This window comes from Anabrus simplex, chromosome 2 (assembly GCF_040414725.1).
Source record: "Anabrus simplex isolate iqAnaSimp1 chromosome 2, ASM4041472v1, whole genome shotgun sequence".
Lineage (NCBI taxonomy): Eukaryota > Metazoa > Arthropoda > Insecta > Orthoptera > Tettigoniidae > Anabrus > Anabrus simplex.
Window position 1 is genome coordinate 425,851,383 of NC_090266.1, and position 19,391 is coordinate 425,870,773.

Here is a 19,391-nt window from a genome sequence, read left to right on the forward strand (position 1 = left end):
ATTTGGCAAATCTAGGTTAGGCTAGGGCAGACTCCTATACGAAATAGCAACCAAACATTACGGAAATTTTAGCCGGAACGGAATTCAAGAGTGCTTACCCGAAGGTGGCCCATCCCAGTAGCGAAGCGTCGCACACGATGTAAAAGTTCAGACAGACCAAGACAGACCGAATTATCACGAACGCTGCCTCGCTCTCTATATATAGGAAAACCCTGGCCTAGGAGTAGCCAATCAGAATGCATGAGTCCGCCCATCCCCTCCTAGGTTCACCAATCACAACTCCAACTTTAGTCGCGAACTTAACCTACATTCTCGAATACACGATCGCGAACCTTCCATTTCCCGAACAGTCAGAAAATATATTCTAGAATACCTAACCAACAAAAGGCAACACACCCTGTTCAAAAAATTTATGTAACAAAAGTTTCTGGACACTTCCAGTAAATATAGAACTGAATACTATTATTTACAAATACATATGTTACAAATATTACACAGTACAGGTTAGGTCATTACAAATAAAACATATCATACTTTACAAATAAAGTCTTCAAAAAAACACTCTCCACTTCCACTACATGTTCACCTGTGACAAAGGTTGCACAAGTGAAACAAATGTCAATGGCAGAATCAGATGCTGCAATCATAATGAGATCCCGTATTTATACAAATAATCCCCGCACCCTAATTTTAGGAAGGCTCATCTTCAAAAAAATTGAAATGAACTAAAATTCCTTTCATCAGAAGAGTGACATAGGCATAAACATTTTATATAACACCGCGAGATCCATGTGGTTTTTACGCAAATATGAACGTGTAAATTTACGGATATAGCTCCTTTGCCTGAACACATTTGAGATGATAAAAATACATTGTCACTGCTATAAAATATATTTGCCATGAAAATTAGCAAGTAGGCCCAGGTATTTCATTAATCTGAACTTGCAATAGGCTCGATTCCCTGTAGATCGAAAGATTGGTTGTCTCTTGCATCACTAGAATCCTCTCCTAAATTACTTACAAATTTGTCACACTCCACGTCTAAATCGCTTTTCACACGCAGTCTTTTTTTACACGGATATTAACACGATCGGTGGTAGGTTATTCTTTTCGGGCAATGTAAACACTTGAAACAGACACACCGGCAAACTCTGATGTTAGTTTTGCAATACAGTAAAACCTTGTTAATTCGAAGTCATTGCGATGCAAAAATTGGACTTCAAATTACATTATTTCGAATTAACCGCCAACCCGTACTTCACAAATGCCAACCCTTGCTGCGTCACAAAATATTCTAAGATCTGATACTGCATGCAATTAACATTGATTCACAGTTTAAATGTTTCAAACGTCATGGAAAAGAACTATTTCCAAAACGTATCGAACAAGGTGCATTTACAGTATTCCAATAATGCACCTGGATAACCAACTGGCAAACATTACCTACTGCAACGAGAGAAGAAAATATATTCAAAGACGAGGAGAAGTCTATGCTGGCCACCCTGTGCAAGTGATTTATTCATTGAATTACTGTACTGTATGCATTTTAGATGCCTTGTACTTGCACGAAAAGTACCCAATGTCCTTAAAACATCGTGGCTTATCGAACATTCTCATGACAAGGGGAGGAAGTAAGAAGTTTCTCGCTTCCGTCTGCCTTGCAACACAATAAAGTGACCCCATCTCCTTTTAAAGTCCATTTGGGCTACACATTTTAAAAAAAAATTCAGTTCCTTGGCAATGACAATACTGTTCGTTGCCTATGAATTGATTATAATTATGAGCCACGCTTTTTCGTCAACTGTCCGCACCGCCAGTGTTCACGGATTCTGCTTTTCCACACACTGCTTGTTACGTGATACTGTGGCATTCCTTAAAAGGCTGAATACAGAAGAATTAAGATTTCACTCGAATTTAGCAACTATGAAACACTGTCAACACACCGAAGTGAGTGAAAGTGCAGAAAGCTACTCTTGCACGTTCCAGAAGACGCATTTTATCGTTACACGGAGACATTTTGAATTTAAATTACTCTGTAGAATACTATCTTTTTAATGTGAAGGAAGTTTTAAATTAAAGGTCTGAATTGTTTTCCGTATAAATACGACATGGGACAGTTTTCTTCTATCTGCGGTTACACGTGTTGCCAACCTTGAAGCAAATAAAACCTGCAGTGCAATTTGTGCCTCAATTTTTTTTTTAAATATGCGGGGATTATTTGTGTAAATACGATAATTTCTAGGAATACATCCGCTGCCAGGTACCACTGATCCGGTTCACCATCGGTCCAGCAATCATTTAAACCCCTTAAGTGAACTAGCCCTTGGTTACTTATTCAGTGCTTGCTGTGAACTACTGACAGGTATAAAATTCTCTAGTGAGATTCACATTTTGAGATTTTTCAGCGAAGCACACAGAACTCTGGAGCAGCCAAGGATGTGAACTTTCTCCGGGTGTTTGAATAAGAAATCTTATCCAGAGTTTTGATCTCCTGGATCTTTTTTTTTTCTTCCCTGAATGTGGTACACTCCTTGGAGATTGGAGAACGCATGGCTGTGCAGTTGATGCATAAAGGCGCTGGTGTGCACTCGACACCAGCACATTCACCTTTCCCACACATCTTACAGGTCAAATATATCACTAGTGGGTGTTCCTCTTAATCCATACAAGTGGTGGTACACAGTTATAATATTGCATATTACAACCTTCCCACATCCAGGATAGGTGACTTAAAGATATCCCGACTAGATCTCAGGGTTCATTATTTCTATCTTCATATATATTTTTATCGTGGAATTGAAACAACGCTGATATGCTATATAGATCTATCTGTCATCAGAATTGATGGAAGTCTCCATCTGACGTATCATGAAATTGCAAGAAAATTGGTCATTCTACAGCTTAAATCTAAGATAAACCTTTGTTACAATGGAAAACATCAATAACACATCATATTAAACTTAATTAATGTAATTTATTCAAGAAAATAATAATTATGTAGATGCAAAATGTAAAATGTGAAAATAAGTTTACAATTTAATTAATGTTTGTTCTTCTGATATGTAGTGATCATCTATGCTCATATTATGAGCAATCAATCGCGCTTTTAGGTTCATATATCAGAATTTAAATGGGTTATTAATTATATTCAATGAAATATTCATAAAGAAAAATAATAAATTGCATCTTGACATGTGAAATTCTTGGTTATATCAATCTGAAGGATCATTCTATACATTAGTTTTCGTTAACTTTGCTTAGGACAAGTTTCATTAATACACGATTGTTATTTTGGTTCCGTAGAATTTCAATATAAGCTTCTGGAAAAAATAAGTTTCTCACTGAACATCACAAATCTGCTTCTATTCAAGTTAAAATTATTATTATTATTAACCATCATATTTGATATTAATTCACTTTAATGTAAATCAACATTGGTTGTGTATAACAAAGTAATAAGATTCTCAAATGTAACCAAATATATCAATAAATGACCTAATATGCGAGTTATTCGAAGTATTCTGCCTACGGAAAATCATTTTTGAAGACACTATGTAATATCTACTCTCAATTATATTTATCACACAATATAATAATTAACCACGTTAGTCTCCGTTATGCCATCATTATTTGAGAAAAAATAGATTTTAAAATAGAAATATTAAGTTTATTCAAAATGCATAACCAATCAATCTTATAGGAATTCCTTTTGATGATCTTGACCTACAATAACATTCCATGTATGTATAATCATGTCACCATTAACATAGGATGTGGATTCTCTGACATTACACTGTTACTGCATAATAAACATATGATCCTACAGTGCGTCAATATTCCTTTCCTTGCTTTTCAAATAAATCATGTACATCTCATATTTTGTCGTATCATTACATATTCCTTCAATACAATATCTCATATTTCACCGTAGCATTACATAATCCTTCAATACATTCTTCATTCTCAACATATAAAATCATTATATCTTCATCATGACTCATTTTACCTCATAACACTTCATATTCTTTTATGTATTTGAACTATATATCTTCTCTGACGCTCAAATAACCTTATTTCCAATTATTCGTAGTATCGGATCCATATCTTCTCAAATAAAATTAACATTCTACAATCTGCCATTATATTCATATTTAATGCATATCCTAATTTATTACGGTAACATATAACCTCTACACAACATAGTATCACTTGGCATTGCATATTGAAGATCCTAAAATTATCTCTCTTATAAACGTTTCACATATGGTAAATTATAAGACGGCTAATTGGGATTCTTTGTTTTCATTGGAACATTATGAACACTTTATTTCACTCCCTAACTTGGGTTTGTCTTATTTTTGAAGAAGACTAACTATTCCTTCTATCATTGGCTTAAATAATCACTCACAAGAATTTAATATAATTTAAGTCATTCTGAAGACTCTAAACAGGTATCTACCAATGTAGGCTTTAACTACAGATATCCTAACCTTGTTACTACTTATCGATATACATGTTAGAAAAACTTATCTTTTTCCGTCGCTTTTCAGAATGATATCTGTCATTTGGTCATCCTCTACAGCTCTGGATTCAGGTCATTCTGCTTGGCTGGTCATCATGATGTCATCGGGAACCAGGGGTCATCTCTGCCATGTTGGTCCAGCTTGGAATCATCCAGACAGTCTACTCCCAATCTTCTTAGCAAGTCATGGTTTCCTTCAAAAACTCTATTGAGAATTCAAAATACAATGATGAAATCAGCTGTGACATAACAGTTTCAAAGACTTCTGACATGATTTATCTACTTGATTCCGCTTAATATTGCTTCGTATAATATCAATGTGTCTATTAGATCTCCAATATGTCTGCAAATATTTTAATTTATTCTCGTGAAGAATGGCTTTTAGTTTTTAATCGTTTATATTGTGATATATTAAATATTCCTTCTTGTAGTCATGGCCTTGTCGTTGCACTTTCCATATGCCACTACGAATCAATTTATAAGTTGCGTATTTTATTATTTCATGCATATTTGATTAATCTTTCATATCTTCTACTGTCTGCTTATTTATATGATATAAGTAGCTTTCTTTCCTCATTTTCTTCTCTCGTTTTAATAATTCGACGTGATTTTTACAGACTAACTTGAGTTAGTCTTTCATTTGTAATTTAAAACAGTGTCAATCTTAACAATTCGAATATCTATTTTGTCTTGGTCACTGCCACCGTAATTTTATTCATTACGACTTTGCGTTACTCTCAATTCCTTGATATCTTATATAATTTATTCATTATGTCTAACTTCATTACTAATAATCACGTTCGTCCTAATTCGATTGAGCTTGATTGCTGGAATAGTGCAATGGCACAATATACATGGTACTAGTTTCGGCACTAAAAAACATGGGCCATCTTCAGCCATAATGCAAGCTTACAGAGACATGACCCTAAGTGAATTCCAACTCGCTTGGTCAAGATGCAATCAAAAATTAAAAAGGATTGAGTTTCAAAACTACAGGACAAAATAGAAACAAGCAATCAAAAATGGTATGGGCACAATTTTTATTTACTGCATAAAAACATGTTACACAGTTGTTAATATGTAACTAAGAAATGTTTACATAAGGCATAAAGGAGAAGTTGGTACCATAAATATCAAATTATCTACTTATACAGTATTATAGGACAAAAAGGCTAGGTTACCTAATGATTATGATTTTAGTAGAATTCATAGGGAGAGTGTGAACAGTCAAATATATCTAAAGCCAAGTTTTTCACATTTCTCATCATTCTCTGCAATGGACTACGGAAAACAGTTTGTTCTGTTGCAGTTTGTTACAAAAGACTAATTTAATCTCGTGTTCTTAGGAGGAACATGTTCCAATAATTCAGAACAATTTATATGACAGTAGAGTAATTTATAAATGAAACTAATATCAAAGTTCTCACGTCTTTCCTGAAGAAATTGTAATTCCAGACAGTCTTCCAATTTTCTATATTCTATGCAGAATAAAAATGTAAAAATTTATGTTGGACAGACAATCCTAGATATGGAAACAGTATGGTTAGGATTCCATATCTGAATGCAGTATTCTAATAAATGGACATATGAATGTTACATACAGGGTGGTCCGAAACAACGTGAACAGGGTGTATGAGCATTAGACGGTTGGTCAATCAGATAAAAAAATTGGAAAAATATAATTAGATATCTCACGCCATTGTCATTTTATCAGCTGCCAAAGTTAGCCAATCAGATCACTTCGCGGGCGACTTCAGATGGGCTTTGCGAGGTGGTATTGCTAAATCTGCACGTCACTTACGACCAGCTTGAGCGCGCCAATAGAAGAAATAAACTTCTCCAGGGCAGAGACTTGAACAAGGACCTCCCTGCTGATAGGCTCGGCCTATAGCAAGCACACTGCTGCATTAACTGAAACCCACGGGTGTGTTAGTTTTGATGCTCAATTCTCTACATGGATCTCGAGCCCAACAAGACCATGTGCAGATTTAGAAACACCGCCTCGTAAAGCCCATTTGAACTCGCCCGGGAAGCTATCTGACTGGCTAACTTCAGCAGCTGATAAAATGACAACGGCGTGAGATCTCGACATAATGTTTTCGAATTTACTATCAGTATGACCAACGCTCATATACTCTGTTCGTGTAGTTTCTGACCACCCTGTACAGGTGTTTAAAACTGAGCAAACTGGAAAACTCTCTGGAATAACTTGTTATCCAGCCAAGTCTTCGAAACGATTTTCTTTACATATCTGTTCAATGTGACCACTGAAGTTCAGGGTATTTGTAAATAATACACCTAAATCATTTATTTGTTCAACAGTACTCACAGAAAGTTTGGAATTTAATTTATAATCACAGAAGATATTGCATTTCTTTTTAGAAAATTGGATTATCTTACACTTTTTGTGACAGTTTTTTAAACCACTACTTGAACAATAAACTTAAAGTTCTTTTAAGTATTTTTGTAATCCAAGGCAATCACTATGTGAATCGATTCTTGTAAAGAATTTTACTTCGTCTGCAAACATTAGTCATATAGAATGTACAAAAACTTCCTTAATATCATTAATATACAGCAAAAACATCAATGCGACAAGGTGGGCACCTTGTGGGATACAGCATTATAAGGAGTGGAAAGGGGATTATGTATCTTAACTAAATATACAACCTTTGGGATATAATAGAAACCCTGATAGAAGAGGTTCATGAATACCATATACAGAAAGTTTATTTAGTAATAGGCTACGGTCAACTGTATCAAAAGCTTTGGAGAAGTCTGTATATACACAGTCAACCTGTCGATTTTCCACAGCATCAACAACAATTACCGATATTACAGGGCATCTCAAACCTTTTGGGTCAAACTGAAACAGGTGATAGTGGGTCCAAAACTGATTATATTGAGATAGGGAGCCAAAGGTCAGAAATGCATATTTATTGTGTTATGGACATACACAGCATACACCACATAACAATATAGCTCATAGTAAGTGTTCAAAGTGATGACTGCCAGTCTTAATGCATATACTGCAAATGTGCAAGCAGTTCTGCTGCACACACACAAGGATCCCAGGTATCTGCTATACACTGGAATAGACAGCAGGTGATAAACACCATACATGTCTGATCACCAAACAGATGTACTGTACACAACTTGGCTCATAGCATGTGTATCAGGTGATGACCGCATGCATCGCACAGGTAGATTAATGTGTGCCACACCGACACCACTATCCCTGGTATCAGTTGTCCACTGCGTAAGACAGCTTGTGATGTGTCCATGGTGAGGTGTGTTACTGTGTACAGTGCACGACGCGTAGTCAAAGATGGAACGTTACTCGTCACGAGAGTTGGCAGACGTACATTTAATGTAGAGGGCGGCAGGATGTAGTGACCGTAAAGCAGCACGAATGTACAGAACACTTCCCCACAGGCGTCGTCTTAATTGGAAGAAGTCTATCTCAGTGCATACAAACTTACGAGAGACAGGGTCGTTCACGCCATACAGAGCCGGCCAAGGTTCCCGCTAAAGACATGTACGAACACCGGACTTTGAGCAGATGGTGTTGGATTGTGTAGCTGACCACCCAGCAATACGCACCTGTCAACCTGTCCGTGAAATGCACACTCTGAAGGATACAGTGTAGAGAGTATTGGTGGAACAGCTTTTACACTTCTATCATAAAGAACGTGTGCATTCACTGGGCCAAACGGATTTTGAGTCCCACGATCACTTTTGTCAATGGATTATCCACTGCAGTGCTGTAGTGCTGAACATTGTACACTTTGTATTGTTCTTGGATGAGGCCTCATTCTCCCGTGATGGTGTTTTCAAGTCGCAACAGCCGTGTCTGGAATGAGGACAATTCCCATGCCACCCACATCGGTGGCCACCAGCAACGATTCTCTATCAACATATGGGCGGGCATTTTCTAGGATCACCTAATAGGACCTTGTTTGCTGCCTCCCCGGTTGACAGTCCACATTACCTGGTGTTCTTGCAAGATGTGTTGCCACAGTTCCTGGAGACTGTACCTCTTTCTGTCCGCGAAAGGATGTGGTTTCAACTTTGATGTTAATTCCGCGAGCACCTGAACAACGCGTACCCTCATCGTTGGATTGGAAGGGGAGATCCTGTCCCATGGCCAGCGCGATCACTGGATCTCACAGCTCTGGACTTTTTCCTCTGGGGTTACGTAAAATTGTTGCTTTATGAAACCCCCACAGAAACGGATGAAGACTGCTTACTAGCATCCAAGCTGCCTGTCTCCTGGTACAACAGACACCAGGGATCTTTGAGAGAATTTCAATTTGACCCAAAAAGTTTGAGACACCCTGTATAGCATGAGATTCATACAGGTTGAGTGTCCAGAAACAAATCCAGGTTGCTCTTCTATCACAATTTGTTCGATAAGAGGTGTTATTTTATCAGCTGTTAGATCTTTGAACAGTTTAAGTATTCGAGACATATTTGTGACGGGCCTTTATTGTTTTATATTTTAATCACAGTTTTTAAAAACTGGAAAAACAAAACTACTTTTCCATTTTTGAGGGAGAATGCTTTGGTCAAGGAACAATCTGAATAAATGAAAAAGTGCTTCAGTTAGAATATAATGGAATTCCGTGAGAAGCTATGGAGGTATCAGATAAGGACCATATGAACTATTTACTTTGAGGGAGCTTAATTAAGTATATAAATCGTCTCTATTGATGTTAATGTTCCTCAAATCAACTTATGAGGATAATCAAATGAAGTGCTATTTTTTAAATGTTAAGAAAATGGAGATGAGAAATGCAACGCAAAAAGATATGCTATGTGTTCACCAGTTTCAGCTCTCATTTCATTTAGAAGCATTGAGGAAAGGATAGAATCCTGTGACTGCTTTGATTTCAGATACGTCAAGAAAGACTGAGGATTGGAATAAAGATTAGATTCACTCTCAAACATATACCTGGAATAGCACAGTTTATATTCAATTTTACATTCCTGACTTAGTTTGGAAAATGTTTCATAATACTGGCTTGTAAATTTATGAAATCTTTTCTTTTCTAAACTGAGAGATTTCATTTATCACTGAACCATTTAGGGAATATGGGTTTTTTGTAACAGCGAATGGGGATGCAGCAATGAATACTGTAATAGAAAATGGAATAAAATATGTCAATATCTGAATCTATTGATTGACAATCTAATACCTTTCCTGAGTTAAAAGAAGTAAGAAATCTATTCAAACTTCTGTAATCACATTTTTTATTTTAAAGTCATAATAATTATTATTAAATTAAGTTCTGTTCAGAAAAATTCATAGATAAATAATACTTATCTACTAAGGAGGGATGATATCTATCAAGAGGTATGAGTGTTTATAGACTTCTTGTAATCTCAACAGCAGGTGAATTAGAAAAGTTTAAATCTAGTATATGATTTAAGGAGTTTGGTATGTTACTGAATTGTGAGAAATGAAGGTAGGTAATAAAAAATAAATTTAAAAAAAAAGGTGCTTAATATTTATATAGACTGGATTGAATGGTGTTCTCAACTGAATCTGCATGATCTTTATATGTCTGAAGTGGAGATTTGGCAGGAATATAAACACCTCCAATAATGACCTTGAGTGGTCAACTTGCACACCTACATATAACTGCTCAACTGTGTTATAACAGCGAATGATGGGACAATTATATTTTCTATTAATACATATCAAAAATCCCCCATGTGATCCTTTACTATTCAAAGGAGAATGATCTAATTGGAATATTCTGAACGAATGCAGTTCAAGATCACTATCAGTAATATCATTGGACAAATTTGCTTCTATAATTATCAAGAATTCATAATTGATAATATTTGTAGCTACCTTAAAATCAGCCCTTTTTAAGTCCAATGACATTCCGACAGAGTTTCATAGAAAATATTTACAGTGGGTTTGAACCCCACTATTGGAAACCTTGAAGATGGTTTTTCATTATTTCCCATTTTCACACCACGCAAATGCTGGGATTATCTTAATTAAAGCCACAGTCGTTTCCTTCCGACCTCTAGCCCTTTCCTATTGCACTTCCATCATATGACTATCTGCATCGGTGTGACAAAGCAAATTGTAAAGAAATATATATTTACAGAGAAACCAACAGGAAAGCTATTTGCTTCATGTCGCACTGACACAGATAGGCCTTATGGCAACGATGGGAAAGGAAAGGCCTGGGAATAGGAAGGAAGCGTCCGTGGCCTTAATTAAGGTACAGATCCAGCATTTGCCTGGTGTGAAAATGGAAAACCATGAAAAACCATCTTCAAGTCTGCTGACAGTGGGATTCGAACCCACTATCTCCCGGATGTGAGCTCACAGCTTTGAGCCCTTAACCGTATGGCCAACTAACCCGGTCCAACAGGAAAGAGTTCACAAGGAAGGCCTTGAAAGAGGTGAATGGATACACTGGAGGAGAGTATAGACGAGAAAAGATAGAAGAAATACTGGAAGAAGGAAAAGAGTGGTGGAGAGACAGGTAACGATTGAGGTCCTTGATTCATAACCCAACCCAGGAGTGAACTGGGAATGGGAGCTGGAGGAGGAGGCTGGTGAATTAAATACTAAATATAGCTTCCACTAAGGTGTCTGTCTCATTTATGTTTGTGATAATGTGGAAGCTGCTGAGGTGTGTGTAGTGCCAATTGATGACATTCAAAGAAAGTGTAGTGTATCTGGATGTCATTAAAGGTGTTACTAATACGGCCAATCTCAGTGACCAAAGTAATGGTAAACTACCTCACTTTTCATCATGTCTCGTAAACTTCATTATGGCGCCATCTTCAGTTTTTGTGGTTTCCCTGTAACCATATAACCTTTGGTCGTGTTATTTGAGGATCCAACCAGCCTTCAAAGTGAAGACTTAACAGATGAACTGGACTTGCGGACACCATTAACGTCTTGTAAAGAAAATCAATTTTTTCGCCAATATAAAATCTTGGAAAATTCACATTACTGAAGAAATTAGCTGGTGTAAGTCGCAGAAACACACTTTTTTTATACAGATGATTTTTGTATCAATGGGCCTAACTAAGAAGTAATCACTCCAAAATTAATGAATTTTGTAAAGTTTATCCATGATCATGAGCAGATACACCAATGAGCCATTACATTATGACCTATTTACTATGATGCAAGACCTTGTTTTATCCACAGAACCAAGGTCACTCGGCGTCATCAATTCAATGAGGTAGCGGAAGCTATTCTGGGGTATCTGGTACCACAAGCACAACAGCAGGTCCTCAAGATGGCGTACAATGATGGGTAGTGATGATTTAACATGAACCTGCTTCTCGAAGTCACACCACAAATGTGCAATGAGGTTCATATTGGGGCTCTTTGAGGACCACAGCATTAAAGCAAATTCACTATCATGTTCCTTGAACCAATTCCTCACAATCCTGGCAGTGTAGCATAGTGCACTATCCCAATGAAAGCAGCAGTCACCATCAGGGAACAACACTGACATGAACAGATGGACTTAGTTCCCAATGACGTCAACATGCAAGATAATTGCCAGGGATTGGCGTAATGGATTAATAATCCCAGTGTATTCCATGAAAACATCACCTAGATTATCACACCTCCTCCACCAGTCTATCTCCACCCGACCATACAACTGCATGCTATAGCCTCTAATGGAAATCAGCTGCTGATGTGATGAACCAGGAATCTGGACTCACCAGACCAGGCAACATTTTTCCAATCATTCACAGGCCAGTGGCAATGATTTTATGCCCACTTCATGCAGTGCTTTCAGCGGTGTGCAGTCTGTTTTGCGGTATTACTGGATCATCGATTCTGCAGTCCGATGCTCAGCAGGGTTCGATGAACCATGTGTTGGGAAATATTAGCCTGGTCATCACTGTTGTACCTGTTAATTGCAGATTTTCTTGAACTGTGGCCCTGTGCTTGCTAAGCACAATGTGCAACAGTCTCCACTGGCCTCTGGCGTGAATGAGCTGGTATCAACTCATGGCTGGACAATAGGCCATTTGCCCATCATAGCACCACTTCGATTCGTGCTCACAACAGTGGCATGAGGGCAGGCCACAAGCTGCACCATTTCAGAGATGCTTGTACCAAGGCACCATGCCAACACAATTTGTCCTCTATCGAGCACGGAGAGACCGGTCACTGTCTAATTCGGACGCTGGTGATGTTCATTAATACAAAGCGCATAAAAACGTGCCCTATACATGCCAGGCTACCAGCATGTCACGTGTTACTCTCCCTGCTCCATGTGTGCTAAATATTCCCAGGTCTGAGCAGTCATAATGCAAGGGCTTATCGGTGGTGTTTGTTTACATCCAAAGTCTTTGTTTATAACTTTCAACTAAAGAAAGGCATAGTAAATCAACATAAGGCTTCAAAATAAGGTCAAGTAAATTTCTAACAAACTAATAAAGACTGTATTTCATTGGGTACTTGCAGATCATTTATTAAATCTCCATACATAGTTTCTCACAGCTAAGAGGAATTCTACTTGATTTTGTAACATTCCTTGTACAACATTATTGTTAAAAAAAAAAAAAAAAAAAGCATAAATAAAGCAGTTCAATGTAACATGTACAAACGGAATATATAAACACTAGTAAAAAGACATAAATTACCTTGGGGCGCAATCCTATCCTATTGAACCGACGGCCAACATTAGGGAACTGTTCCATAATGACTTTCTTCATACGTGTCTTTTGACGATCAATCCGAGGATAATTAAATGTCTCGCTCACTAACTTGACAACCTGTGGAATAAAAGAATTTTATTACAAGAGTAAAATATATGGTGTTAACACAATAGTTGAAGTATTAAATTCAGTTAACTGGATTATACAAGAAATCACAGTTTGAAATATGAGAATGAGCAAGATGGCAAAGCATGATCTTTACAAGCACAAGAATGAAAGAAAAAATTACTAACTACAATATAAACATAATAATATACAGACAGTATATTAACAGGTGGTATACATACATACATACATACATACATACATACATACAGTGATAATGATGATGAACTTATGAGCTCAGCTACCATGTGCAGGCATTTTGATTGAACACCATTTAGGCTCCCTGAATATCAATTACTAGTTCAGTTTTTATTCTATCAGATGGCAGAGTAAGCCAGATCCCTTTGTGCGATCTACAACCAACTCATTTTGAAGGACAAACTCAAAATGTGTCGCCAGCATCATTTACATGCCGACTTTTACCAGCCCTTCAAAAATCAAACTCTCTCTGCCGGGTCTGAACCTGCAATCTTGGGATCTGGAGGCCAACACACTACCACTGATCCACAGTGGGAGCTATACAAAGAAACATTTAATTTTACTATACAAATGATGAGGATCTGAAAAGCTAAATTCTGATGTCTAAGGCTTTAGGTTTCCTGAAAAGGCACAAAGGAGGCATTCCAATACTATGGGCTGTATTGTCTGTGGAACCTTATCCCAGAAACAGTAGGACAAGTCTGCCTGATACCACTTAAAGGAGCAGAAGCAGTTCTCCCAAGTCCACACCTTATGTAGTAGCGTTTACCCCAAGCACAATGCAGCAGATTGAAGTTCAAAAGTTTTATGGAGGGATTTTCATCAAGTACAATGCCTTGAGGGGCAGATGATCACTCTTTTTTGACAGCTTTCAGGGTAACTGAAGGGACAGGATGTTAATTTCAGAGTATATTCCCCATGCTAGTTTCAATACTTAAGTCTAGATGTTCCTCGCTGAATGGCTCCTCATAGATTAAGAGTCTCTCATCCTTGAGCATCCTTGAATGTAATTTCTGATGTACAGGGTAAGATAATACTGATCACTGACAGCTAATAAACAGGAGTAAAAAATAGTGATCCAGTTACAATGCACACACTATAACAAAGTTAAAGGCATCCACCAGGTGAGCCTGTTGAGCCACACCCCAGAGCAGCACTCAGATGGGGAACAGCTCAAAGGTAGAGAAGTTTTCCTTGTCATTTTGGGCTGTTGGCATCAGCTCCCAATGAAATTCTGGTGAGAGACAGGAAGACGAACAGTTTTGTGGCTGTTTTGCACTGACAAAATCTGTATGTGAGAAATCTATCTACAGTCACCCTAAATATTTTGGTATGCTATTATACACAAATGCCTGACCTCTGAAAATTACTATTGTACAATAGTTCTTTAGTCTAACACTCTGATAGAAGGCAGTTATGATTTTTGCAGGTTGGCTGCAGGCACCATCTTCAGAAGTAATCACCCGCAACCGATGCTACCTTACGTACATACATACATACATACATACATAATCATTATAGACTGTTATGCCTTTCAGCGTTCAGTCTGCAAGCCTCTGAGAATTTACTAAACGTCGCCACAATCCTCGATTTGCAACTAGTGTTGTGGCCTCAATTAGTTCTATACCCCTTATCTTTAAATCGTTAGAAACCGAGTCTAACCATCGTCGTCTTGGTCTCCCTCTACTTCTCTTACCCACCATAGCAGAGTCCATTATTCTCCTAGGTAACCTATCCTCCTCCATTCGCCTCACATGACCCCAGCGCCGAAGCAGTTTATGCGTACAGCTTCATCTGTCGAGTTCATTCCTAAATTAGCCTTTATCTCCTCATTCTGAGTACCCTCCTGCCATTGTTCCCACCTGTTTGTACCAGCAATCATTCTTGCTACTTTCATGTCTGTTACTTCTAACTTATGAATAATATATCCTGAGTCCACCCAGCTTTCGCTCCCGTAAAATAAGTTGGTCTGAAAACAGACCGATGTAAAGATAGTTTCGCCTGGGAGCTGACTTCCTTCTTACAGAATACTGCTGATCGCAACTGCGAGCTCACTGCATTAGCTTTACGACACCTTCACTCAATCTCAATTACTATATTACCATACTGGGAGAACACACAACCTAAATACTTGAAATTATCAACCTGTTCTAGCTTTGTATCACCAATCTGACATTCAATTCTGTTGAATTTCTTACCTACTGACATCAATTTAGTCTTCGAGAGGCTAATTTTCATACCATACTCATTGCAACTATTTACAAGTTCCAAGATATTAGACCGCAGGCTTTCGGCACAGTCTGCCATTAAGACCAAGTCGTCAGCATAGGCCAAACTGCTTACTACATTCCCACCTAACTGAATTTCTCCCTGCCATTTTATACCTATCAGCAGATGATCCATGTAAACTACGAACAGCAAACGTGAAAGATTACAGCCTTGTCTAACCCCTGTAAGTACCCTGAACCAAGAACTCATTCTACCATCAATTCTCACCGAAGCCCAATTGTCAACATAAATGCCTTTGATTGATTTTAATAATCTACCTTTAATTCCATAGTCCCCCAGTATAGTGAACATCTTTTCCCTCGGAACCCTGTCATATGCTTTCTCTAGATCTACGAAACATAAACACAACTGCCTATTCCTCTCGTAGCATTTTTCAGTTACCTGGCGCATACTGAAAATCTGATCCTGACAGCGTCTCTGTGGTCTGAAACTACACTGGTTTTCATCCAACTTCCTCTCAACGACTGATCACACCCTCCCTTCCAAGATACCAGTGAATACTTTGCCTGGTGTACTAATCAATGAGATACCTTGATAGTTGTTGCAATCCTTCCTGTTCCCTTGCATATAGATAGGTGCAATTACTGCTTTTGTCCAATCTGAAGGTACCTTACCAACACTCCATGCTAATTTTACTACTCTATGAAGCCATTTCATCCCTGCCTTCCCACTATACTTCACCATTTCAGGTCTAATTTCATCTATTCCTGCTGCCTTATGACAGAGTTTTTTTTACCACCTTTTCCACTTCCTCAAGCATAATTTCACCAACATCATTTTCCTCCTCCCCATGAGCTTGGCTGTTTGCAACACCACCAGGATGATTTCCTTTTACATTGAGAACATTTTCAAAATATTCCCTCCACCTCTCCAGTGATTCCCTGGGATCTATTATGAGTTTACCTGAATTACTCAAAACAATGTTCATTTTCTTTTTCCCTCTCTTCCTAACATTCTTTATTACTGTCCAGAAAGGTTTCCCTGCTGCCTGACCTAGCCTTTCCAGGTTATTACCAAAATTTTCCCACCACTTCTTTTTGGATTCAACAACTATTTGTTTCGCTCTGTTTCTTTCATCTACGTACAAATCCCTGTCTGCCTCGGCCCTTGTTTGGAGCCATTTCTGATAAGCCCTCTTTTTACGTTTACAGGCTGCTCTCACTTCATCATTCCACCAGGATGTTTGCCTTTTCCCATCTTTACACACAGTTGTTCCTAGGCATTCCCTTGCTGTTTCTACTACAGCATCCCTGTATGCCACCCATTCACTTTATATATCCTGAACCTGCTTACTGTCTACTGTTCGAAACGTCATACTAATCATATCCATGTACTTCTGTCTAATTTCCTCGTCCTGGATTTCTACCCTTATTCGTTTGCAGACAGATTTCACTTTCTCTACCCTAGGCCTAGAGATACTTAGTTCACTACAGATCAGATAGTGGTCTGTATCATCGAAAAATCCGCAAAAAACTCTTACATTCCTAACAGATTTCCTGAATTCGAAGTCGGTTAAGATATAGTCTATTATGGATCTGGTACCCCTAGCCTCCCATGTGTAGCGGTGAACAGCCTTATGCTTGACGAATGTATTCGTAACAGCTAAACCCATACTAGCACAGAAGTCCAGCAAATGCTTCCCATTCCCATTAGCTTCCATATCTTCCCCACATTTACCAATCACCCTTTCGTATCCTTCAGTTCTATTCCCAACTCTCGCATTGAAATCGCCCATTAGCACTATTCTATCCTTGTTGTTGACACTGACCACGATGTCACTCAATGCTTCATAAAACTTGTCAAATTTATCCTCATCTGCACCCTCACATGGTGAATACACGGACACAATTCTTGTCCTAATTCCGCCAACTGACAAATCTACCCACAACATCATTCGCTCATTTACATGCCTAACAGAAACTATGTTGCGTGCAATGGTATTCCTGATAAAGGGCCCTACCCCAGACTCTGCCCTTCCCTTTCTAACACCCGTCAATTACACTTCATAATCTCCTCTCTCTTCCTCGTTATCTCCCCTTACCTGAATATCACTACTCCTAGCACATCCAGATGAATCCTCTTTGCAGACTCAGCCAGTTCTACTTTCTTCCATAAGCCCTATTTATATTGATAGCTCCTCATCGAATTCCATTTCGTTCGCCAAGTTGTTTCCAGGGAGTCCCTCGCCTGTCAAATGGGAGTGGGACTCTGTTACTCCCATAGGTCCGAGGCTTGCTTAAAATGTTCTGAGCTCGGTAAATTCATGAAGCAGGATGCTACCCTACTTGCACATAGTCCAAGTGAGGATCTCTCCTCTAACGGGTTATGGACCACCGGTGAATTGTATAGTCCTAGCCGCCTGAGCACAATGAGGGCCATGACTCAGAATATGTCCGAGATGAACACTCCCATTCCATAGCAACTGGTATCCCGACTCTCAGGACCACTTACTAGGCCACTCAGCCGTTGCCCATGGTTCACGAACTAGGACGTGACTACAGTAACCCACAAACATGAACCGTTGCTACCTTACTATCGAGCAAAAGTATGTAAACTTGTAGTTTCACAAGACTATTGATACCGTGATCAGAGCCACAGGACCAAGTTTTACAGGAATGTGAATTGCAAGGAACTACTTCTCATTTCAAAAATCCCACATGCATTGCCCAAGATTCAACTTCAGCCATTTACAATGCCAATCGGTAATGAGAGATGTGCTCCCCCACACCAAACTGCCCTTCTGGGGCTCACTACCATGACAGGTCCAACATACGAAATAATAGGTTACTTTTAAGGACTTCATAAGTATTTTGTTCAGAAGGAAGCCATATTTTCTAGTGCCAGCTTAGTTAATATAACTTGTTTTTCAGTGTGTCAAAAAACACTAATTATAACACAAAACATAACATTATAGCATACCTGTACAAAAAATACATACTATTAAACTAAGAATGACATGTATCGTTCGACAGGAACATCCTCAGATTCTATCAAATCACTCTAAATCATGCGTATATACTGCACCCATATCCCCCATGTGGGAATATGTGAAAATAAGTTGAGGTGTTTTAATACAAATTCATATGGCATATAGTAAGAGTTCCGAATGTAGTTTCAACTCCCGAGCGACACTCAGGCCACCTCACAGAATCGTCAAGCTGAAGAGCATGCTTACGGTCACAGTTCGCCATATTCGCACGATTCCTGTGAGAAGCCAACTTTCACTTAACCTGCTGTGTACCTCCCAAAGACAAGGAAACGAAACTGTGCGAGCGGGACAGAGATATTGAGTCCCCTAAAATGACTGTCCCATGTCAACCAATTAGAATTTTTCAGTTGTCAACTGTTCGTCGATCTAGGGCAAGACTAAACAGTATTTATTAGCACATACGAGAGTTAATTGCAAGTTCGAGTCCTTAACCCTTTGGATGCCGAACCATAATAGGTCATCATATGCATAGAATGCCAAGCATATTTCAATGGATTTTGCATCACTGTATACATTTTTTTATTTATGTGTCAGTTTAAAAGATATGGAGTTAAAATTTGGTATGTGAGCTTGATATACTCCAAGGAATATAAACATGTGACTTGCCTTTCAAAAAACAAAATTTTGTGGAATACTGTGCATAAAAATTGTATTATTTTTTATTTTTAAAAAAGAAAAATATAATTTGAAATTAATTAGCACATTTTACACTAAATTTAAAGTGACTAAGTGAAGATATTTAATCTTATCTCTTATCTGGGATCATATATACCAATTTATATTGTTACT

General features: G+C 38.2%; 1 protein-coding gene across 1 annotated transcript in view; it reads right to left on the bottom strand.

Annotated features, from left to right (window-relative positions):
- Positions 1-19,391, bottom strand: part of Pi4KIIalpha (phosphatidylinositol 4-kinase II alpha) — a 281,979-nt gene that overhangs the window by 107,110 nt on the left and 155,478 nt on the right. The window contains exon 4 of the mRNA XM_067140835.2: positions 13,166-13,297. Within this exon, the coding sequence (XP_066996936.2) occupies positions 13,166-13,297 (132 nt within the window). The remainder of the gene's footprint in view (positions 1-13,165; positions 13,298-19,391) is intronic.